Source organism: Glycine soja, chromosome 8, assembly GCF_004193775.1.
Source record: "Glycine soja cultivar W05 chromosome 8, ASM419377v2, whole genome shotgun sequence".
NCBI lineage: Eukaryota > Viridiplantae > Streptophyta > Magnoliopsida > Fabales > Fabaceae > Glycine > Glycine soja.
The window spans coordinates 14,598,855-14,623,808 of NC_041009.1; the positions used below are offsets into that span (position 1 = coordinate 14,598,855).

Below are 24,954 nucleotides of genomic sequence, written 5' to 3' on the forward strand. Positions count from 1 at the left end.
AAATTATGAACTCTTTTTTAGCTGCTTCTAGACAAGAAAACATTTTCCATCAGTGTAATCTATATTGTGAACCAATAAATTTTAAAAAAAAGTTATAGTAGTTATTCAATTAAATTTTAATTTTAATATCTCATGTACTTAACGAATTTAATTACATTAAAAATTACATAAATGTAAATCGTGCATTGATAATAGAAGTAAATAGAATGGGCAAAAGAGAGAAATATTTAGAAACTTGTTATTTTCTGAATCTTACATCCTATTTAACATGTTTTACTTATAATTTGATAATTTTTAACTAATTTTTGTCAATAGTAATGTTCTGGTAGCCATGAAATTCTACATGGTTTAAAAATCAAAACATCAAATTGTTTATAAACATTCGTTTTCCTCAATCCATTAAGATAATTTTTACAAAAATAAAATTGTGATAATTGATCAAGTATTTAAACAAATAATACGTACGAATTTGAGGTCGAAATAAGTAGTATATAATATTATAGGACGAGTGTATTGAGAAGTAAGGTGGGAGCTATCATTGTTGGTAAATAAACATGGAGTCGTGATACATTATTGCGTCAAAGTTTCCTACCAGGTACCAACACATTCACAGCCTCAGAAGGTGTCGTATCAGGAAAAGTGAAACCTTTCCTATTTTTAGTACTTAACGTTGTGTGACAAAAAGGAATTTGATGCCTTGCATTGAAAAACATCTCTTCTTCCTTGTCCCATTAGGCCACTCCCACCACACAAAGAATGAACCATTCATTCAATATTAATATTCCCCATTCTAGAAGTGCATTGAACTATATATCAAAGTAAAATCTTATTGGCCTAAGTTTTATGAGAATATTGATTATACTACTATATATAATTAAGCACCACAACCACCCGACAGGTTAGACTCCTTTCTATAGATATGTCACCCTGCCGTCCACGCTCAAATAATGGAAAATTAAGGCATTTACATACCTTCTTAGTGGTCACGACCAAATTACATGCCTCATTATCAATCATAGTCCTCCTTTTAATTAGCACCTTAGTGATTGGAAGAATCAGATACAATAGTTCCATAACTTGTAGGTTAAACCAAAAAAGCCATAATCATGCTTGATTCCCTTTCACGGTATGTAATTGTGAGACATCATGCCAAACTCTATATAATTGAATCCACATTAAAATAAGATTAATCCAAATTTTGAGACCAATGACAAGCTTAAAAAATAGGATATGGTAGTTTCACCAACACTTTATTGAGAATTGGTAGTTATCATCTTATTATTGAATCTAAGAACCAATCAAACACAGCCAATGGTGCTTTGCCAAAGAAATGATGGGATGAAATTGAAGGGTACGTACCATATGTGAAGTCCATTTCTACATTAAAGGCCCAACATGTATTTAATGTTGGTTGAACCATGATCATGCAACACACTATAGAAGCTTTTCTGGTATGTCTGTTGTCGCTTGTGATAAGGTCAAGGGTACTTACTATTCACGGCAGTTAAAGGGAACTTGTAAAGAATTAAAAAAAAAAGTATTTAATAAGATAATAATTTTTAAGGCAAGATTAAAACTTGGTTTTCTACTTCTTTTTGTTTTTGTTTTTCATTTTAATATATTTTTTTAAAATCGATCCTGTTTGTCAAATGTGACGATAAAAAAATGTTATAATTGAAACAAAAGAGATAAAATTCAAAACAAACAAAAGTTAAATTACCAAACTGAAATAAAATGAAATTAAAGGACAACGTAGATCACAAAAAAATTCAACTTTTAGTATATTAAAAACTCAAAAGTTTTATTTCATTTTGGATTTTTTAAAATGCTTAACAGATTATATTAAAGATTTTCATTAGCTTTCGCATCATGTATTCATAAATTATAACTTATTGGTTCACATAATAGATTACATTGTGAAAAGTTTAAACCTCTTTAGAATCATTATACAAATAATAAAAAGTTTAATTATACAAAAATAAATATTTATTTTTTCCAAATGCACAAATTAACTAAAGTAGTATAATTTATTAATCGGTAAGAATCAAGGACAATAATTAAATAATTAAAGAATAGCCGTATTCGGTAGTATCCGCGTGATACTTTCCATTTCAATGTCCCGCTCTTATGTTTATACGATGGGTCTTAGACCTTAAATTAAAACACTCGAATCATATTACCTCATCAACTAAGAATAAAGATAAACAAAAGGGAAAGTGCGTGGAAGGATATAGTTACAAATTTATAGTCAGGCATACTCTTTGAAGAATATTTCATTGAATATTATTGAGAAATCTTGCAGCAAATATCACCAAATTAACCTGAATTATTGTATTAAAACGAAAATTAATGCAATAAAGGATACAACGTGCTTTATTTCTACGATATTATTATTATTATTATTATTATTATCATTATTATTATATCATCGTCGTCCTCTAAATTTAAAGAAATCGAAGAAATCGAGGTGGGTGAAAGGGAAATACACAATGGGAGAAATTAAAAGACACAACTTTTGTTAGAAAGATGTCCATTCACTTATTCATCCCCATTGTGAACGATAACCATTCGCTTCCCCTTTATTTAAAAGTCAAAAGTATGCCCTTTACATTTTTTTTTTCTTCTCTTCGAATTATAATTTGGCAGACTCACTAATTAAACATGGGAGAAAACTGTGTTTGCCAATTGATGAAAGAGACAATAACTTCACAGTCAAGTCACATGCATTTCGAGGAATTAAGTTGTAGGAAAAGCAAACTATAACATATATTTGCACAATACTTTCACTCTTTTCACCTAATTTTTTTCCCTCTAATTTTTTCTTCTTACTTAACATCAATTAAAACATTTTTTATTTTCTTTCTTTTATTTTTATTTTTTCTTTCCACTGACATCCCACAAATAAGGTGTGCAAATTGACATAATGAATTTTCTAATCAATATAAAGAAAAAGACTTGAAAGAATGTTTATCTGTGAACTTGGGTGTGTTAGATATTATAAAGTGGTGTTTTAGAAGTCACACGATAAAAACAAGTATTGTTGTAATAAATCTAAATCATCTATCGTATTCCTTGTTAGCACCTTTTCTTTTATATAGATAAATTGATAGGCATATGTTTAGTGAAAGATAGAAAGAAAAAAGAAAGAAATGAAAGATATCATAAGTAATGTGATAAGAAAAAATAGATGAAAAAAAGTTAATTTCTAGATTTTCTGTTGTCACAAAAGTGACTGCATGAAATTTTGATCATACAAAATAATCATTATATATGAAATAATAAATATAAATTTGAATGGTACAGTTGGATGAAAATTGTAGGGTTTTGCTGCATTTGAAATGTTGAAAAATTTGGTCCCTATAGATGAGAAAAACATGTAAAATGCAAATATTTTTCTGGTTAAGGCTACATCTATATCTTTCACAAGAAATAATTTTATTCAAATAGGATAAAATTATTATGAATAATAATTTTTTTTCTAATATGTAATGCAAAGCATACTTAATTAATACTAAAATTTAATATCACTAGTTAGCATAGAACAATTGTATACCATTGATTTATGTATCAATGGTATAGTGTGCAAGTATATTGTTAACTCATTGATAAGTGCATCAAATTGTATCAAGTAATAAAGTTAAAATGGAAGTCCGAGTATCAATCCACATAAACTTTATTTGTACTTAAGTAGGTAAATATATAATTTTTAAGCAATAATTAATTTGGTGTGAAAGGTTGTGAAGAAAACAATAAATTTAATTGGTAGAGAATTATATTAAAATAAATAAGGGAAAAAATTAAACATGCATTTAAATTAATTAATTAAAAACATAAAAGATGAGAAAAACCAATATTATAGAAGTTAAATTCAAAAGATGAGAATGTTTGAAACTTAACCTATCAAAACTGCTTTTTGATGTAATATTAATGAATTTTCTCTATTTATAATTATTCTAATTTACATTTGCATCTACTTATATACTCTAACCAATATCCCTCAAGTGAAAGAAGCTAATTTATCTATTTTCTTTCCCAAATCCCTTTGTAGAGATAAAACAAAATAGAAATGTATAACAGACTAAACAAAATCAACTTATCCCTAGCGATAACTTTATTTAGATATCATTTCCCAATTCTATTAAAAAATAATATTTCCCAACGATATCCCTAAAACTTACTATGCAAGTGGGTGATCAAGTCATAAACAATAACATTAAGTACAAGAAAGGATAATGCAAAAGGTAATAATATTAAATAGATAAGAAGAGAAATTACATAAAAAAATAATTGACTATCAAGTTTCCAACAAAGGGAGTTTGGGCTCTCATTGTCATATGAGGCCTTATAATTGCAAAATGATTATGATTATAAAAAGGAATAAATAAGAAAGGGAATAAAGGAAAGAAATGACTCATAATAATTGTTTCTTCTTCTTCTAACCTTTGTCTTCTATAAGAAAATATTCTCTTCAAATCTCTGTGTGTTTTTTCCTTCTTCCCTCTCATTCTTTTATAGGTGCACTTCAGCTTAATTTTCACGCAACCTTCGCACTAAGTGCATTGCCATGGTTAGTGAGTATGGTGGTAATCTCACACTTAGCGCGTGACTGGCGCTAAGTGCACCTCTTTTCTGAATTAGTCCAGTGTGACCCACGTTAAGCGCACCTCTTTCTTAAATTAGTATGTTTTTCTGAATTAGTCTTGCTTCCTGCCACTAAGCGTGTTGTGCCCGCTAAGTGTTTTATTCACGCTAAGCGCCTAGGACAAGCTTAGCATGTATCTTTAGATCACCAATTTGTTCTTTTGGGCTTTACTTTATTTGTCTGCTTCAATTATTCATTAAGCATCATAAATTTATCAACTTTTAATATTTAATCCCAAAATAAGATAAAAAAATTATTATTTCTTATATAATTTAATCCCAAAATATACTTATACATAATAATTATCTCACACACACATATCGATGATGTGACACAACCAAAGAGGATAATGAATGCAACAAAAATTCAATTTTAAGTCCTTACAATTGAATATCCAAAGAATTTAGGCTTAAACATATTTTTATGTCTAATAATTAATGCTTAATTTTTTCATTTATTCTCTAATCAAATTTTATTTTACTTTGAGTTCCTAATAAAATAATAATTTATTTATAGTCCTTTTAATATTTTATTTTAGTTCCTGATAAATTGACAAATTTTGTGTTTATTTTTTCATAAATTAGCAAATTTTGTTTTAATTTCCATTAATTATAGATGAAATATTTTTATCAGGAAATAAATAGAAAATTCATTAATTTATCAGAAAATTAAAAAAACATCAAAGATGAAAACAAAATTGTTATTTTATTAAGGACTCTACCAAAAGAATATATTAGAGAATAAACACAAAAATAAAAAATTTATTAGGAATTAAAAACATATTTAAGTCAAGAATTTATCCATGTTTTGAGTTATTTATTTATTTTAGAAAAAAATGAATAACATTGTAATGTAGACCTTTCCCAAGTAAACTACTTCATTTGAATGATTTGGTTAAGAGTATTTTACTAACATGTTTTCTTAAAAAAAAGGACACAAGTCTCAGTTTCCTGATGCCTTTGGCTACATTGCCTATATGCACTAGCAATAGAAGAGTTTGACTTTAGCTAGCTGGTCGAACTTTCAATTTATTGCCATGGGTAGGTTTCTATAAGATTGACAGCACCAGCTGGTGCAGATCTAATTTAGGGTTTCTATAAGTTGGAGTATATCACTACTTTGACAAATTTAGGTAATGCTCCCCCTTTAAACTATTGACAATCATCCCGCAAGACAATCCGTATAGGTTGCAGAGTTTTCATCTAGAAATCATAAATCAAACATGGAAGCATCCTTGATGTTCACAAGGGTATCTACTTACTGGCAGGCAGAATAAGATCGGGTAGCTTTCGGAATCACCGAAAAAAAATAGTCTTTGATTTGTTTTGGTTCATTTGACTTGTGTAGCATCTAGCATGGAATTATCACATCACTGATCACACGTAAGGAGAGAGAAATGGACGAAGCTGTATTAAAGTAATCAATTAACCAGCTAATTATAAAGAGTTGGTTCACCTAATAAATAGAACTCCAAATGGGATACTTCTAAGTCTACAGTAGAGGTCTCATAAGTACAAGTACAATTTCCTAAGTTGTAATGATACTTATTTACTCCCTGTGAAACTTTTAATAAGAGGTAATATGTTAATAGATTGAAAAGTAAATTAATTTTGTGATAACTAATAAAATATTTGAAAGTTCAAGTGTCAAATTTACACAAATTTTGATTGTATTTAGATTGATGCAAATTCAATTTAAAAGTAAGAGATAAGAAAATAATAGATAAGAGATAAGGTAAAGATTTAAAAGAAAAGATAAATATTTAAAGATAAAAATCAAATATAGAAAAGATAAAATATTTGAATTAAAAGATGATAAAGACAAAAAAAGATAGAAGATAAAGAAAGATAAAATAAGAAAAGTAAAAGATAAGATGAATTCTAAGAATGTGAAAATGTTGGGACCTAGTCTGCCTTATTTATCTAAGATGTATTATTTTAGATTTTTCTTTATTAATTTAGTGAATTTTTTCTATCCACATCTATTAATATGCTCAACTCGCATGCTCACGATGAAGAGTTTAATTTATGTATTCTGTCTCCCAACTTCCTTCCCTTTATTGCAAAGATGAAATCATAAACAACACTAAGTATAAAGATGTATGCAGAGACATAATAAAGTAACTTTATCCCTAGAAAATGCAATGTTGAGAGATCATTTCCCACTTCTATTAAGGATTATCGTCTCCCAAGCGACTAACCTCTAAAACTAATGCATGTAAGACATTTCTTGTATTTTTATTAAAGATTACCATCTCCCGAGCAATTAACCCCTAAAGATGATACAATAATGAATGATACATGAAATTAAAATAATAAAGGATAATAAGAAAGAAAACACCTGATTGCATTGATAGATATGAAACATTACAATACATCTGTTGGTTTTTTAGGTCTGTCAAGCCCTAACTAATGAGGGTTTTAACCTCTCATTGTCATGGAAAACTTTTACACTCTAGGGGGTTGAGGTGGATGGAAGAAAATGATGGATGAATAAAGAGAGAGGATTTCTCTTAAGGGATAGACTCGATGTGTGGGTTTCTGAGACTTCGTGTCTTTCTTCCTTGACTTTGACTCCCTTTTTATCGCTGTTGGAGTGGACTTGAGCTTGATGTAAAAAATCTTTCTCATTTGTATTTTTTGATATTTTCTAGATTTTTTTTATTTTAATCCTTCATTTTCATTTCATATCTACAAGCCATAAATAAAAAAAATATCAATTCATATCATTTAAGTCAAAAATAACTATTAAATAAATATTTTTAATATATTTTTATTATCAAAATAACTTATATTTAATAGTTATCAATGATTACATGACCATTGATCAGTATGCCTAGTGATAACCCTTTCCCCCTTATAAATAAGAACTAGTATATATATACACTTAAGAGTATGGCTTAAGCAGTTTGATTTGTCTTGTCTAGTAAGGTAAATATAAATAATATTGATTTATCCTTTTAAAGGAAATACCACACATATGGATGGATGGGTCCAATTTTCAGTCACATAGTAGTTCCTTCACAAGTGTTTAGCGGGAAAGTAGGGGCATGAATAATTTTGTCAAGAATTGCTGGCATACCATTGGGCCATTTTACACCAAAGAAAAAGCAAGGGGTATATGCAGAGCGTACAACTTATAGTTCTCCACTACTTTTGCAATTTTACAGTTTCAATAAAAGTTTACCTTACAAATCCTCAAATAATTCTCATTCTGAAATACTATTATTTATGATAGAGAGATATAAAATTGGTTTAATAAAAAAAAATAATGAAAGTAAAACGAATGAGAAATTATGAGTTTGAATCCCCAATTAATGATATTTCTAACAATTTTTTTATCAAACTATTTATCAATAAAAAACAACAACTATTATTCATGACAGTAAATTCTTTGGTGCACAACACAATATTGCTTTTTTCATGAACTTAAAATTCAATTTTGATGCAACTTGTGTTGTGGGTGCTTTACGGTGAGGATCTATCTTAGCAATGCTACCGGTTAATGAGTCAAATTGGACCCCCACACACTCTCGTCCTTGAAGATTGTTGTGCATGTGAGTGGGTCCCACTGATCCAAACTTTAAGTTAGTTTTATGATTGGACCCTGAGACTGGTTTACCTGTGCTCGGGTCCACCGTAGAGGAGAGTAATTCCACCAATCGCTGTCCTACTTCGTTTCATCACCTCTACTTTAGTTGACCAGCTTCATCGGCTTCAATTCATTCTTCACCCACATCGTTCTGACGCAATGTGCGTACGTTTAAACAAGTGACAGCATTTCTTGTTACTAGTAAATGAAAATGCAAGCATTTAGTATATTTAACTTTAAACAATACTACAATTCCCATATATATCTTTTTCAATTTGAACATATACATTTTTTTTATAGAAAAATGTTGTAAATTTTATTTTTATTCTAATTTAGGGTAGGGTCTATAAAAGTAGCTTGTTGATTCGATTTGAATTTTGAAATTAAAGAAAAATAAAATCAAGTAGGAATATCATAAACCTTCCCTTTTATCCAATTAAATGTTGCAACCCACATTTTGATTAGATGTAGCTTTTGCCAAAAGTCTTAACTAACACAATGTCAATTAAATGTGCCAAAACATATACATAAAATGTTGTAAATTTTATTTTTCATTCTAATTTGTGGTAGGATCTTTATAAACATAGCTTGTTGATTCGATTTGAATTTTGAAATTAAAAAAAATAAAATAAAGTGGGAATATTATAAACCTTCCCTTTTATCCAATTAAATGTTACAACCCACATTTTGATTGTGCAGCTTTTGTCAAAAGTGTTAACTAATACAATGGCAATTAAATGTAAACACCCAGTTTGGTTTATATAAAAAATTATTGCACTGAATATAATTTTTTGAAAATAATCATTAAATAATTCCTTAATATTACAGACATGATATGTTTTAATACTTTAACTATTTTTTATATTGTTAATTCCTATAAAAGCAAATACGTACTAATTTAGTCTTTTAAAAATCATTAATAATTCAAATTGAGTCTTTAAAATAAATGCCAAAAGGATCTAGTTTGTTAAGTTGGTTAAGTAGGTTGAATGAGTTATTATAAATTTTTGACATTGTATTTGATTTTTACAGATAAAAAGTGATTTTTTAGTAATGAAATTAGGTATTATTACTAAAAAAGATCGATCCTGAGATGCATTGAAACTTTGAGAACACTCTCTCATGCATGATACATGAGCAAACAATGCATCTTATGACTAACTAAACATAGAGCACAAAAAATCTCAAACGATTCACCCATAACCTCATACTGTATAATTATTTGCTTCATTATCATATCCATGGCAATTGGCTTCGCCCACGAAAATGACAAGCCAAATCATTTATTTTGATCCAGCCTAAAACCCTCGCAGGTCCAAGTTGGGAGCTACACAGGAATTGGATCCCATCGCAGCTAAGTTTCACAAGATTCACTTCCCTCCATCGCAATTAATTCGTATATAATATATAGTGTATTATATTAATAGAGGACAACCCTTTCCCTTGCAATTATTAGTATCAATATCAGTAATGTTACGTATCAAAATTTCCGTAACTTTAGATTCGCTGTCTTTAGTGCAAATTGGCAAATTGCAGTCTCATCTTCTAAATACTATATTTAATATGATAAGTATATTTTTTTATCCATAAATATTAATTATTAATTTCTATTAGTAAGAAAGATTGAATATGTAATTTTTTAAATCTTTTTTAATTATTTAACCAATCTTATATCTTCAATATAAGAAGTATATATGTTTTTGATCTTTATAAATACATTAACGTTTATTTTTTTCTATAAAAACAACAAATTGTTTTAGTTCTTTATTTATGAAAATGTATCATATGTAGTTTGTAATTATTTTATTTAACTGGGAAATATAATGAGCCATTTTTATGTGATTAATTAATGTGTCCTAGTCATCTTTTTCAATTCTCATAAGAAAATAATGAAGTTATCTTGCATTTACTGTAAAATAATTAAAATCATATTAGTCAAAAAAATAATTCATACAAGAGAGTTTTATAAAAAAATATTTTTTTTAAAATGTATTATAAATAAAAAAGAAGGGAGTATGAATTAAACAAATACCTCTGGTCCTTTTTAAGACCCAATTAACTAAGTTGTTAAGATTTAAAAAATTAATTAATTTTTTAATAACAGTAAATTTATCCTAAATTCATAAGTTTTTTCTAAAATTACGCTGGACACTAATAAAGTATACTTTCAGTCTTTTGTAAATATTTTTATTAATTTTAATTCTTTAATTCTCTTTCACCATTAAAATATTTATTTGTTTTAATTTTTTTTTGCTATGTATGTGAATAGTGAAAATAAATTCTCAAAATCTGTTTGTATGATAAAATTAACCGATCCCTCCAAACAGAGCCAAATAAGTATACTTTCACTCCGTACAATTTGGTTTAACCGATCCCTCCAAACAGAGCCAAATGCCAAAGGCATCATCTAGCCGCCAAAGGCCATACACCGCCTCACGTGATTTTACCGTAGCAGGCAATGCTGCTTTTTTGTTTTTTGGTAATTATGGTATATTATTATTTTAATTTTTATTCAATTCAATTTATATTTTTTATTTTTTTTAAAAAAAGAAAAGAAAGTGTACCCACCACGGCACTATGCAGTAGAGGCGCCAATATATACACCCATGCCAAGTTGTGCTTCCAAACAAATCTCTTTAACTGGGATGAGTTATTGATCATTTTTGTATATACACATTTTATTCTCTCAGTTGTTCCTTTGGCTCTCCGCCAAAAGCAACAACTGCATTCAAAGGGAGAGGGCTAAAAAACAATGTGCCATCATTAACATGGTTTCACTTCCATTTTCAATCTTCTCCATACTCAGAAATCATAGTACATAGATTAGATAGCTCCTTTTATTCTTCATAAACTCACTGTCACCCTTTCGGTTTGTTTATCCCTTTGTTTTGAGTTTCGGAGGTCACAATAACATGGCCTGCACCGAAAACAGACAACCGAAGGTTCCTGTTTTCCTCTGTTTCTTCTCATTTATGTTTGTTGCCACCGTTTTGTTGAATTGCGACCGGGTTTCGGGGCAGACATCCTCTGTTTTTGCCTGCGATGTTGCGAAGAACCCGGCTTTGGCAGGTTATGGATTCTGTGACAAGTCACTCTCGCTGGAGGACAGGGTCGCTGACCTGGTGAAGAGGCTCACATTGCAAGAGAAAATCGGAAGCTTGGTGAATTCCGCGACCAGTGTGAGTAGACTCGGCATTCCCAAGTACGAATGGTGGTCTGAGGCACTTCATGGAGTCTCCAACGTTGGACCTGGGACCCACTTCTCAAGTCTGGTTCCTGGAGCCACTAGTTTTCCTATGCCCATTCTCACTGCGGCATCATTCAACGCTTCTCTCTTTGAGGCCATTGGAAGGGTGAGTCAGATTTTAACTCTTTAAGTTCATTAATTTCTCTCTGTCATGTCTTAAAGTCAGTCTTTGCCTTTTTCTTTCTTGGGGGTGGATCACAACACAAGAGGTTCCTCGCAAAATTGGAAAAGCTGGTTTCTTTCCCTTTTTAATGAACCAGGAGGAAATGAGAGAAATAAGGTTGGTTAGATACTTAAGAAAGAAAAGAAAGAAAGATAAATTGGAATGATTTCTAGTATTAACAAAAATTAATAAATTAATATTTGCCGATAAAAAATATAAATGAGGAAGACCTCAGAAGTCGTTAATTTTAGTCACTCAAGTTGATGGTTTTTTCTCAAAATTTTAGGGAGTTTGGTGAGGTTCTGATTTCTGAATGTGAAATTGATATGCCATTGTACGGGTACTTTTCTTTAAAATTAAGTCATTGTGGGGGACTTTCCTACTATTTCTTTCGCAAATAATGGTGTATGATCTACATTACTGATTCAACGAATTAGAGGGAAGAGAAAATTAAAGCACTAGAAAAAAAAATATCGGGTGTTCTTAAATTAGTAGGTTTGAATATGGACTTATTTACAGGTGGTTTTAGCAGTGAGGTTGAAGATATTCTTTTGTTGAATAAAAGAAGTAAATGGGTGGGTGGGGTAGTTACAAAGTTTTTTTTTTTTCACTCTCTCGACTTTTAGGTAAAAATGCCTGATTAAGCAATACAATAATAAATGAGACAAAAGTTTAGGGTGAGTTCTCAGGTGTGAACCTGCAGAATTTGGATTTAGATATTTATGGGGTTTTCCCCATTTCTTTTCCAGCTTTCATATTGAAACTAAGGTGAATGACAGAGAGGGTTTGATGCCGATTGCTTGCCAGTGATGTAGTTTCAAAATGGATCAGTCTCTCTGTTATCAATTTTTGATAGTAGATTTAAATGGGAAATAACCAAATTGCTTTAAATAATCAAAATGAATAGTTAGTGATATTTTGCTGCAGAGTCATCTATTTTTGTGATTTATCACAATTCAGACAGTTACTGTCTGCACTGAACTTAAAAAAAATGAGTTTCAAGTGGTGTTTAGGATTAATTTGTGGTCATTTCAGGTGGTTTCAACAGAAGCCCGAGCAATGTACAATGTGGGGTTGGCTGGTTTGACATATTGGTCACCAAACATAAACATATTCAGAGATCCCAGATGGGGAAGAGGACAAGAGACACCAGGGGAAGACCCTTTGCTAAGTAGCAAATACGCAACGGGATACGTGAAAGGTCTTCAACAAACTGATGATGGAGACTCCAACAAGCTCAAGGTTGCTGCTTGTTGCAAACACTATACAGCCTATGATTTGGATAACTGGAAAGGCATTCAGCGTTACACCTTCAATGCTGTGGTAATCTAATCTACCACATACATTGATTGAAAACTCAACAAGTTTTTATGTGATGTGAATGCAGAAAAATAATTTTGTCAGCCCTTCTTATCTCTGGTTGAATTTGTTAGGTGACACAACAAGATATGGATGATACATTCCAACCACCGTTTAAGAGCTGCGTGATTGACGGGAATGTTGCCAGTGTCATGTGTTCCTACAACCAGGTTAATGGTAAACCAACCTGCGCAGATCCTGACCTCCTTAAGGGGGTTATCCGAGGCGAATGGAAATTAAATGGGTATCTTAGAACTCTCCTTGAATCCTAAATCTTGTAAACTTAGGTAGGGATAATTAGATCATGTTTGTTAATGTACTGGTTTTTACAATGATATGAATGTGTGGGATATGCAGATATATAGTTTCTGACTGTGACTCAGTAGAAGTGCTTTTCAAAGATCAGCACTACACCAAGACTCCTGAAGAAGCTGCAGCCGAAACCATTCTGGCAGGTAAGAAAATATGAAAAGACTATATACTTCCATATTCATTTGGTAATTTCTGGATTCTCAATAAATTGCAATCCTCATTTGCACAAGCCTTGGTTGGCACAAATTATGCAAGATAGCTGTTTACTTATCTTCTTTATATGTAATGTTTGATTGCACAGGGTTGGATTTGAACTGTGGAAATTATCTTGGCCAATACACAGAAGGGGCAGTGAAGCAAGGGCTATTGGATGAAGCATCCATTAACAATGCTGTCTCAAACAATTTTGCCACATTGATGCGTCTTGGTTTCTTTGATGGCGATCCAAGCAAGCAAACTTATGGTAACCTTGGTCCAAATGATGTATGCACTTCAGAGAACCGGGAGCTCGCCCGTGAAGCAGCAAGACAAGGGATTGTGTTGCTTAAAAATAGTCTGGGATCATTGCCTCTCAATGCCAAAGCCATTAAATCATTGGCAGTTATAGGGCCCAATGCTAATGCTACCAGGGTCATGATTGGAAACTACGAAGGTATCAAATTTTCCTACTCCTGTACTAGGCCTCATAGATATAAAGTTGGGAACTATATCGAATTTGATAAATGATTGAACGTATCAATTATTTCTCTGGGGAAGCACCAAACTTTTATAACTGCAGGGAAAATTTATCAAATGGTTTGTTACTATAGTTAAACACTTTATTATCTCTACCTTGTGCTTAACATCACATATTTGACCAGTTCCTAAAATTTTGCAGGCATTCCTTGCAACTATATATCACCCTTGCAAGCACTAACAGCCTTAGTTCCTACGAGCTATGCTGCCGGCTGCCCCAATGTGCAATGTGCGAATGCAGAGTTAGATGATGCCACACAGATAGCAGCATCTGCAGATGCAACAGTGATTGTAGTTGGTGCAAGTCTAGCTATAGAGGCAGAAAGTCTTGACAGAATTAACATTCTTCTTCCAGGACAACAGCAACTTCTAGTGAGTGAAGTTGCTAATGCATCCAAGGGACCTGTGATTCTTGTCATAATGTCTGGTGGGGGCATGGATGTGTCCTTTGCTAAATCTAATGATAAAATCACAAGCATCCTATGGGTTGGCTACCCTGGCGAAGCTGGTGGAGCTGCCATAGCTGATGTGATTTTTGGGTTTTATAATCCAAGTAAGTCCTTCACAGTCTCCCTTATATATAAAAGAAAATTCAATCCTATAATGATACAAATTTGACACTGATGGATGATTTCCTGATGCAGGTGGAAGGCTACCCATGACATGGTATCCACAATCATATGTAAACAAGGTGCCAATGACAAACATGAACATGAGGGCAGATCCTGCGACAGGTTACCCTGGTAGAACATACAGATTTTATAAAGGGGAAACTGTTTTCTCTTTTGGAGATGGAATAAGCTTCTCAAATATTGAGCACAAAATAGTTAAAGCACCTCAATTGGTGTCTGTTCCTCTAGCAGAAGATCATGAATGCCGTTCCTCAGAATGCATGTCACTTGATGTTGCTGATGAGCATTGCCAAAACTTGGCCTTCGATATTCACCTTGGGGTTAAGAACATGGGGAAAATGAGCAGTAGCCATGTAGTGTTATTGTTCTTTACTCCTCCTGACGTGCATAATGCTCCTCAGAAACACTTGTTGGGTTTTGAGAAAGTGCACTTGCCAGGAAAATCAGAAGCACAGGTTAGGTTCAAGGTAGATATTTGCAAGGATTTGAGTGTGGTTGATGAACTTGGCAATAGGAAAGTTCCACTGGGACAACATCTGCTTCATGTCGGAAACTTGAAGCATCAATTAAGTGTGAGTGTTTGAAACAAGTCTTCAAATCATCTTCACTATTTTTTTTTTCCTTTTTTCCTCCCTGGTTTCCTTAAAAGAATTCTTCTAGGGAACCAGAAATAAGTCGGAGGAAACTGTAACAAAATTCTCTGATTTGTATTATCATATTCAAATCACAAATTTGGAAACAAAATCAAATTTTGATTAGAGCCCACATTATATGATTTGACAACGTAAAACTGAGTTTTTGTTCTATAATTCGTCGGCATTAAGTATATCTATTTAAAAGTTCTATTTTGTAAAATAAATAATCGTGCAGAAGAGAATTACAGGCCATGCTTGTCTCCGTGAAGAGCTTCAAAATAGGACCAATTATAAGAACAATATATTCAAGGAATGCAATCCCAAAGGCCAAAATCTATAAATTGAACTATTCCGCTATATAATTGAGCAATTTATTAGTAATATCTTTGTAAAACGTGAGTCACTTTCCAATTCCTAATACACATATTGGAGTCCAATCAAGAATACATGCAAAAATGTAATACACTTAAAACTCTATAAATTAATAATTTCAAGACCGGATAAATTTATTAATTTAGAGAGTTATTAATTTATCAATAAATTAATAATTATTAATTTAAAGAGTTTTTAAGTAATTATATTATACATACCAAACAAAAAGACAAATTAGTCTATGACTCTTAGAATTACGTTGCAGCGAATCTTGAGACTCAACGTAAATTACTAACTATTGTGTTCATATGCATTGGAAATCAATAATGACTTTTGAAGTACAGTAAATGTAAACAAGAGGAACAAATGTGATCAATATATTTTTAAGTAAGTTTGACATATATAAATTACATGAATGTGTTAGAGTATTCAAACCATATCTCACAAGATGACTTTTCTTCTAAAATGTGTTGCAAAATTAACTATGTCAGATCAAATATGTAAGGAGTTGTGTAAGTACAAGAGAGATAATCCTGCAAGCACACAAAAAGACTTGTAGAGATGACTTGAGGGAAAATTTGAGTTGAAAGTTAGTCAAGGAACAATATCAAATACACTTAAGCGGTCAGATGACTATCTATTTGCTGAAATAGAAAAGGGAAGAGCAGAGATCAAAAGACACAAACCAACAAAATATCCTGACATGGAGAAGGTTGTTTATGAGTGGTTTCTCCAGCATCAAGAACGTGTGAATATCACAAGAGAATTAATTTTGCAGAAGGCAAGAGATACAATGAAACTCGTATACCCTCGTGATGATTCAGATTTTAACTTCTTTATAGGATGGCTTGGGAAATTCAAGCACCGACATGACATAAAGTCATTTCGTCGTTTTGGCGAGAGTGGGTCTGTTGATGTATAAGACATGGAGCAGAAATTGGTATCGATTCAAGAGAAAATTGATCAGTTCCCTATGAAAAATGTTTTCAATATGGATGAAACTGGGTTGTTTTATAGGCTACAAGCTTATCATTCACTGGCAACAAAACAACTTGAAGAAAGAAAACAAGATAAAGAAAGGTTGATGGTAGTTATTTGTTGCAATGAAGATGGCTCTGAAAAAATCCCTCTATGGATTATTGGAAAATATGCAAAGCCCCGTTGCTTCAAGAATGTCAACATGAATAGCTTGGATTGTCAGTATCGAGCTAACAAAAAAACATGGATGACTAGTGTGTTTTTTGATGAATATGTTCGTTCATTTGACCAAATGATGCATGGTAGAAGAGTTCTACTTGTGGTAGATAATTGTCCAGCACATCCAAGAAATATTGAAGGGCTAAGAAACGTTGAGTTGTTCTTCTTGCCACCCAACATGACATCAAAGATTCAATCTTGCGATGTTGGGATAATAAGAGCTTTCAAGATGCATTACCGTAGAAGGTTTTACCGTAAAATATTGGAAGGTTATGAGGTGGGACAATCTGATCTAGGGAAGATAAATGTCCTTGATGCTATCAATTTGGCAATCCCAGCTTAGACGATAGATGTTCGAAAAGAAACAATAACGAATTGTTTTTTACACTATAAAATTCGTTTAGCTAGTGACGTTGTAAGAAATTTGGATGAATCCACTTTTGATGAAGAAACTCAAGACCTTGAGACTATGATCAATCAATGTGGCTATCGTAATAAGATGAATATCGACAATCTAATGAACTACCCAGGTGAAAATGAAGCATGTTCGGAGGTTCAGAGTTTAGAAGATATTGTGGGTACTATCATTGAGAACAATGCAGAGGATGACGCCAAAGATGATACAGTGTCTTCGGAGCCTGTTATGCGAAAGGAAACACTTATGGCGTCAAACATTCTTCACAACTTTATGATACAATACAAAAATACAACACCTGAGTTATTAGATGCAATAAGAAAAGTTAGAGATGGGCTCCAAATAGACTTGAACTTTAAAGAAAAACAGACAACTATTGAATCATATTTCAATAGAGTGTAATATATTTTTTTCAATTTTTATGAATTATTAATTTATGATTTTCTTAGGACCGAAAATTATAAAGGGATCTCACGAAAAATTATTATCTTATTATTTTATCGAGTTTTTTAATTTTTTACATTGATTCAAGTCGGGACCGGATAAATTTATTATTTTAGAGAGTTTATTAATTTAAATAGTTTATAGTGTAGTGTTAAACCAAAGTAAAAACAAAATTATATATAAGAATTATTCCAAAAATATTTAAAGAGTAAAAACTAAAATACAGAGAGAAACAAGAACAAACCTTAACTTGACATTCCAACTAAAATCGCGGTTGCTAATTATTTTTTAAAATCAGGGTTGAAATAACCTTGTTTATTACAGGATAAAAAAGCACGCTAATGAAGAAGGGGAAAAATGGAAAGCATGAATCCTGCTTAGCTAGCGGAAGGAATCCTATACTTCTGAAGCGCATCAATGAAATCTTGAATATACTTATTATGAAGTTCTTCGGAACTGAAAACCTTGCCCATCTCCTTGGCATTCTCTCTTAGAGCACTCCCTTCCTCATCCACAATCGCAAATCTCAATGTCTTAGCCACATCGACCCTAGTAAAAGACCCATCTTTCTCGCTCCTTGGAACCTCAACAGCCACTTGCTTTTCCTCCAGCACCCTCGAAAACAGACATTGGTCAAGCAAATAAGGCAGAGTCACAAGCACGTGCCCAAAATGAACCTTCTCAATCACAGAGCCAGAGCCACAGTGACTCATGCACCCTCCAATTGCTCCATGAGCCAAGATCTTAAGCTGGGGTGCCCAAGTCTTCCAAACAATGCCACGTTCCTTGGTTCTTTCTTCAAACCCTTCTGGCAACTCAAGCACACCTTCTTTCAGGTTCTTCAATGCCCAAAAGAAAGGCAAATTTGAAAGCTCAATGCCATGTGCCAACTCAGTGAGGTCCTCCTGACTCAGCTTCAACTCGCTCCCAAACCCAATATAAACCACGGATGACGACTCTTGTGTGTCTAACCAATCCTTGATTCTGACCCAATCAGGGTTATTGTCTTCCTCTTCAACGTCCCTTATCTGCATGGATGGTGGAAGCAACCCAACTGGAACCACAGGAACCTTGTAATTACCAGCAAGATAATCCAACCAGTCTCCTTCAAGCTCTCTGGAGGTTCTTAGAAGAAAAAGGTCACAGCTTGAATATGCCTTGTTGAGATCAAAAGAAGCCCTTTCACCTGTCTCCTCGTCTTTGGTACCTTCGTATGCTCTCAAAAACTCGTAAGGCCTGATATGGATCGTTGTGGTGAAAGGAAGCCACGTGGGAGGACCACATATGCTTGCGAGCGAGTAATCCTTCATTTTGTCCTTTGGTGGATCGAAAAAGACTTTGTTGAAAGCTGGGGTAATGTTGTAGTGAGCACAAGGAATGTTGTAGCTCTTGGCTATTGGTATGACCCAAGCAGCTGCGAAGTCATACAAAACCCAGTCAGGGTTTGACGTTTTCAGCAACTTGGAAACGGCGTATTGTAGGCCCTCGTAAGCTTTCTTGAGGAAACAGTTTTTTTTGGACGGAATGTCCATTGTGCTCTCTGCGCCTTCTGGGAGATGCTCTATTTTTGGCAAGGGTAGCTTCACGAGTTTGATGAATGGTTCTAAGTGTTTCGGGGTTTTGGGCATGCGGTCAATGTTTTTGGGGCTGTTTATGAAGGTAACAAAGTGACCCTTTTGAGCAAGAATCTTGGCGACTTCGAAGTAAGGGTATATGTGACCCATGGCCAGCCATGGGAGCATGGCAACGTGAAGAGGCTTATCATTGCTTTTGCCATTTAATGCAACTGAATCCATGATGATGAGTGTTTTTCGTTTCACTTGGATTCGGGTGTTATGTCAATCGACCTGCCTAGGTTCTGACTTATTTCTTCTCCTCGGTCACAGGCTCACAGCTATATATAGATACTCTGTGGGCACTAGAAAGAGCCCAGTGATACTGCAATTTTTTTTAAGGTTAAATTAATTTTTTAAATTTATTATTTAAGTTGAATTTGTTCTTTTATTTTTTTTTTACTTTAATATTCTAATTTTTAAAATCAATAAAATTTTTAAGAGAAAATGCATATTGTGGTGGTTTAAATTTTTTTTAGTGACGGTGGTGTTGAATTGTTAATTTTGATCATTTAGATGGAATGATCAAATTAGAGGATCAAATTAAAAAATAAAAATAAAAAATCAAATTAAATTTAAAAATTAAAAAATTAATTTTTTTTATTTAGTATGATGTATTTAGTAACTTAGGTTCTACTTGGTATCCAAAGTATTTCACAAGATTCGATAAAATTGCGGATATGAAACTAATTTTTTCTTGGCATTCGGTAACATTTAAATTTCTTTCGTCTTCAAATGTGTATTCTGTATGTAAGTAATCCTCTCACCTCAGCACCATTCTCCTCGTGCACCTCGCACCTATTATTTTATATGAAATAAGAAGCGTGCCACCTAATCAAACCACGCGGCTATTATTTTATATGCCATCGTTGATCTTTTTATTAACAGCTATGAGTACTTTGTTTTTATTGCACAACGAACAAAACAAAATTTGAACTTAAAATTACATATAAAACGATTGTTCTTTCGACAACTAGGTTATGTTAAGTATTCAGAAAATTTAATTGAATATCAAATAACATAATTGAAAAATAACGAAAATGTGCTAAAGGTGTTAGCACAATCCAACTATTGAAAACGATTCTCCACAACAGAAATTTTGGCTACTTTTAACAAACTAGTAATCAAAATAGAAGAAGACATGTATCATGCATAACATATTTCAGATCATCATTAGTTTTGTCATATTTGCGTTGTAATTGTATTTTTTTAATATGTTTCATTATTTTTTACTATCATCTCAGTTATTGCACTTTAAAATTTTATGTCTATTGCGTAAGATTGATGTATCAATTATTTTTTCACTGTGTTTTTTAATTCATTTTAATACTACTAACTAATTTTCTTATCTTTTAATTAACGAACATAACAAAAAAATATCAACAGTACATAAATTTAACTACAAAATTACATACAACGTAACTAAAAAATTGTACTATAGTTTTATCCAATTTTTTTATTTTTCTTTAAAAAAATAAAATTATAAAATTTAATTTAATAAATAAGTAATTTTAAAATCAATTAAAATAATTATATAATATAATTTTATAATATTTTAAATTAAAAAAAACAAAAAAGAAAAAGAGTGTATTCACGTTTATTTGAGTTTGCAACTATCGGATCTCTTTAGTCACGTTCATTTGCAAAGTGTGAATCAAAGCACAAAGTATAAAATAGTGTAGATTGAGAATTAAATTACAAAAGTGGTGTATATTAGGAAAAAAACAAGAGAGAGGGTGTATTCAAGAAAGAAAAAAAACCACGTGAGAATGGGTAAGTGGTCGTTTTTTTTTTAATATTACATACTTTCTCTTTTTAAAATCCTTAAACTACACATCTTTCATGACTAATTCTCAAAATATACCTGATTTTTAAGGCTATGAGAATCAATGATCATTTTTTTAATTATGGTATTTTTAAAAATAAATTTTAAATATTTTTAGTTAATATTTAAATTATTTATTAATAATATTTTTACATTAATAAAAAAAATTGGTTAACATTTTAATTATTTTAAAATATTTTTTAATATTATTTTTGCATTAATAAAAAAATTAAATATTTTAATAGTATTAATTTAATGAATATGATTTTTTAATAATGACATTTAATTTTAAAGAAAATGATGTTGTTCTTAAATATAATTTTTTTGCATATATTATTTAAGTTTTAAATGTTGATAATATGTTTGGATTGATAATAATTAATTTATACAAGACTTTCGATCTTTTTAATTTTTTTAAATATGTATTATAAAGAACACAATGAATATATAGTTATGACATGCTAGTTATATTTTATGAAAAAATTAAAATTCTCAACTAACAAAAAATAATAGCAATAATAATTGAAAATAGTAAAATAAAATTGAAACATAATAAAACGAAAATAACGGAATATACTAACAATAATAATTCAAACATGAAAATGACAAAACTAATCACAGTTTGGAAGGTGTTGCACAACATAAATGTCTTATTCCAATAGTTAGATTATTGGATTGTCAAAAATAGGTAAAAATTTCTATTGGACAAAAATGCTTCAGTAGTTGGGTCCTATTAATACATTTAACACGTTTTCATTGGTTTTTAACTCTATTATTTGATACTCGATTAATTTTTTTAAATATTTTGTATGGTCTGTCTGTCGAAAGAACAATTGTCTGATCAATTGTGATTCGTGAATTTCATCGGAGGGAACCCCTATAGGCGCAACTTGTTTGATGATATCCTTGATTTTTTTCGATGCTACATCCCAAAGGAATTTGAAATCTTATTGGGTTTGTTCCAGTGAAGAAGTAACCCAAAAAATCGTCTTGTCGTGGTATCTTTCACTTGTCGTTGTAATACAACATTGCATCATGAGTAGAGTGATGGTGAATCGATGTAGGTTGAGTATACCATCAGTTGTTTTGCTGATGGTACATAATAATTCTATAAAATCAACACATGAGTATTGCTCATTACACATTAACGTTGTGCAAACATCATCATCATTTTTTCAATTGCAGATAATGAAAAAAAGATTGTTGAGCTTCATTTATGGATGGTTCCAATAGTAGATTTCATCCACAAATTGGTCATTGGTTAGCCGAACGGTGTTGTGAATTGTATTGTTAAGTGGCTCAAAAGAACAATTTTCAGGAACTCACATTGGTATTGGAGTAAGACATTGAAAATAAACACCAATTTGGTTGTGAATGATTGATCCATTTAGGAAAATGAATGTTAATCTCAAGTTAGGAATGGTCTGATGTTTGTTTCTCTTAAAAATGTCATAGTATTGAGATTGAATATGGTTTGTGAAAGTATGTTGTGTGGAAGTGTGTGGCTATATTAAGGGTGTTTGATGTTATTCATAGTTGTTTGAAGTTTCACCCCGTTGATGTTTATTGACACATGTCATTATTGTAAGTTTGCTTTTATCGATATAGTGCATAGTGTTTGTGAATTTTCGACTGTGATTTTACCTTACTACTTGGTGCACCAAAGCATCCATTATTTCTTTGAGACTTGAATGCAAAATGTCAGTTGTCGAATCAATGTCAGTTTTGTTAGTGAATCATCTATTATTTTTTTAGAAACTTTGGTAAATTGCAAAGTGTTGTTAATTTCGACTACGATTTTACCCTACTACTTGGCGCACCAGATTGTCCATTATCACTTTGAGACTTGAATGTAAACTGTGAACTGTCAAATCAATGTCAATTTTGTTGGTGAAACATCTATTGTTTTTTCATAGACTTGGATAAATTGTAAAGTGTTGTCAATTTTGACTTTGATTTTACCTTACAATTTGGTGGACCAGACCGTCCATTATCACTTTGAGACTTGAATGTAAATTGAGTTATCAAATCAATGTCAATTTTGTTGGTAAAACATCTATTATTTTTTCAAAGACTTGGGTAAATTATAAAGTGTTGTCAATTTCGACTGGGTTTTACCCTACTACCTGGTGAATCAAACGTTCATTATCATTACTTTCATACTTAAATTTAAACTCTAAGTTGATAATTCAATGTCAGTTGTGCTAGTGAAGCATATATTATTTTTTTAGAGACTTGAATAAATTGTAAAGTGTTGTCAATTTTGATTGTGATTTTACCTTGTTGCTTGGTGCACGAGACATTTATTATTATTAATTTCATACTTAAATTTAAATTGTGAGTTGACAATTCAATGTCAATTTTGCTGGTGAAACATATATTATTTTTTCAGAGACGTGTGTAAATTTTAAAGTTGTCAATTTTGAATTTGATTTTACTCTGCTAAGTTGTGCACCAAACGTCTATTATTATTATTTCAAACTTAAATTTAAATTTTGAGTTGTCAATTCAATGTCAGTTTTTTGTAAATAATAGAGAGTTGATTAATTTGTACAGACTTATAAAAAACAAGTGTATGGGTTTTAGTGAGTTGTAATTTTTTTTACCAAATTGTCAACATAAATTGAAACAAATGATTTATTTCATTACTTAAATTAAGAACTACAAATAACAAATACGAAACGAAGTAGGCAATGCAAACTTACAATGACTTAATGTTAAAGCACTGAACACCAACATGACACACCACTAGATAACCTGAAAGCAGAAACAACACACGTATCATCCCTAAATTACCAACTTCGTTTGAATATTGGTTCATGGGAAGGAGATAAGTTGCATCCTTCCGGCCCGGAAGAGGAGTCACTATCACTACCATGATCTTTGACCCAACAACTCTTGTATTGAAATAATAGGTTATTAACATTGGAGGTTGAGTCATATTGGTTGTTTGATAGGTTATTGTTGTCACAAATTATGGCAAATAACTCCATTAATGGTAGTGTTGGGTTGTTGTAAAAAATGTTGAACATTTGTTGAACGTCAACATCATCTCCCAGAATAAAACATGTGTACATATATGATTGTCCTGGCTCAAATATAGGGCATCGAAAACAAAGTTCTTGGATAAGTTGGTGTGATTCAATGTTTATTTTTTGGAGAACAAGTTCAAGCAATTGCGTAAGGGTTATGACCTTGTTGATCATGAAATTTTTTGTGTTGTTACTAATGAAGGTGGTGCCCTCATTAGTGATGCAGATTTCACCGTTGTAGTAAACACAAATATATGCAATTAGGGGACACATTGTTGTAGGGGTTGAGATAAATATTTGAAAGTTCCACGAATGTCTTCAACTCATAGTGATATTTATAGAAATTTTTTATTGCAAGCAAGTGCTCACTGTTTAGTCACATTTACTGGTAAATGGCATGTGAGTATGTCCAACACATACTTTTTATTTTTATTTTTTACTCTTAATTTGAGGTATTTTTTATAAAACTGTTACATGATATTTTTTTATTTATTCTTTGACGTGAGGACTATGAAATAAACTTCCGAGTGATACTTTTAATGTATTAGACATAAATTTTGAAAATTGCATAAGATGACTACTTAAAAATTGTTTTAAAAGTGGGAAACATACTTTTTTTATTTTTTACTCTTAATTTAAGATTTTTTTATGAAACCGTTACGCAATATTTTTTTTTTATTCTTTGACGTGAGAACTATGACAAATTTCCCACGGATATTTTTAATACATTGGACATAAAT

The 24,954-nt window shown here is 31.4% G+C and overlaps 2 protein-coding genes and 1 pseudogene across 3 annotated transcripts; 2 read left to right on the forward strand and 1 right to left on the reverse strand.

The window, feature by feature from the left end:
- The first annotated feature begins 10,873 nt into the window (after positions 1–10,873).
- Positions 10,874–15,471, forward strand: LOC114422207 (beta-xylosidase/alpha-L-arabinofuranosidase 1). 2 transcript variants are annotated; one of them, XM_028388432.1, is made up of 7 exons: positions 10,874–11,586; positions 12,679–12,966; positions 13,077–13,246; positions 13,360–13,457; positions 13,616–13,966; positions 14,192–14,602; positions 14,694–15,471. In XM_028388432.1, exons 1-7 carry the CDS (start codon positions 11,146–11,148, stop codon positions 15,263–15,265), a joined length of 2,331 nt encoding a protein of 776 aa, XP_028244233.1. In that variant the 5' UTR covers positions 10,874–11,145; the 3' UTR covers positions 15,266–15,471. The 2 variants fall into 2 exon arrangements, with proteins under 2 accessions (XP_028244233.1, XP_028244235.1); XM_028388434.1 differs by lacking the exon at positions 10,874–11,586 and adding an exon at positions 12,389–12,411.
- A 458-nt stretch (positions 15,472–15,929) lies between these two features.
- LOC114423935 lies at positions 15,930–17,702 on the forward strand (annotated as a pseudogene).
- Positions 17,703–17,965: 263 nt separating this feature from the next.
- LOC114422208 (soyasaponin III rhamnosyltransferase) lies at positions 17,966–19,678 on the reverse strand. The gene has a single exon (XM_028388435.1). It carries the CDS (start codon positions 19,538–19,540, stop codon positions 18,122–18,124), a length of 1,419 nt encoding a protein of 472 aa, XP_028244236.1. The 5' UTR covers positions 19,541–19,678; the 3' UTR covers positions 17,966–18,121.
- Positions 19,679–24,954: the final 5,276 nt, after the last annotated feature.

Coding starts and splice junctions, on each gene's coding strand:
- LOC114422207 (XM_028388432.1), top strand. CDS start 11,146: ATGGCCTGCACCGAAAACAGACAACCGAAGGTTCCTGTTTTCCTCTGT. Junction 13,247..13,359: donor GGCGAATGGAAATTAAATGG/GTATCTTAGAAC, acceptor TGGGATATGCAG/ATATATAGTTTCTGACTGTG. Junction 13,967..14,191: donor CATGATTGGAAACTACGAAG/GTATCAAATTTT, acceptor AAAATTTTGCAG/GCATTCCTTGCAACTATATA.
- LOC114422208 (XM_028388435.1), bottom strand. CDS start 19,540: ATGGATTCAGTTGCATTAAATGGCAAAAGCAATGATAAGCCTCTTCAC.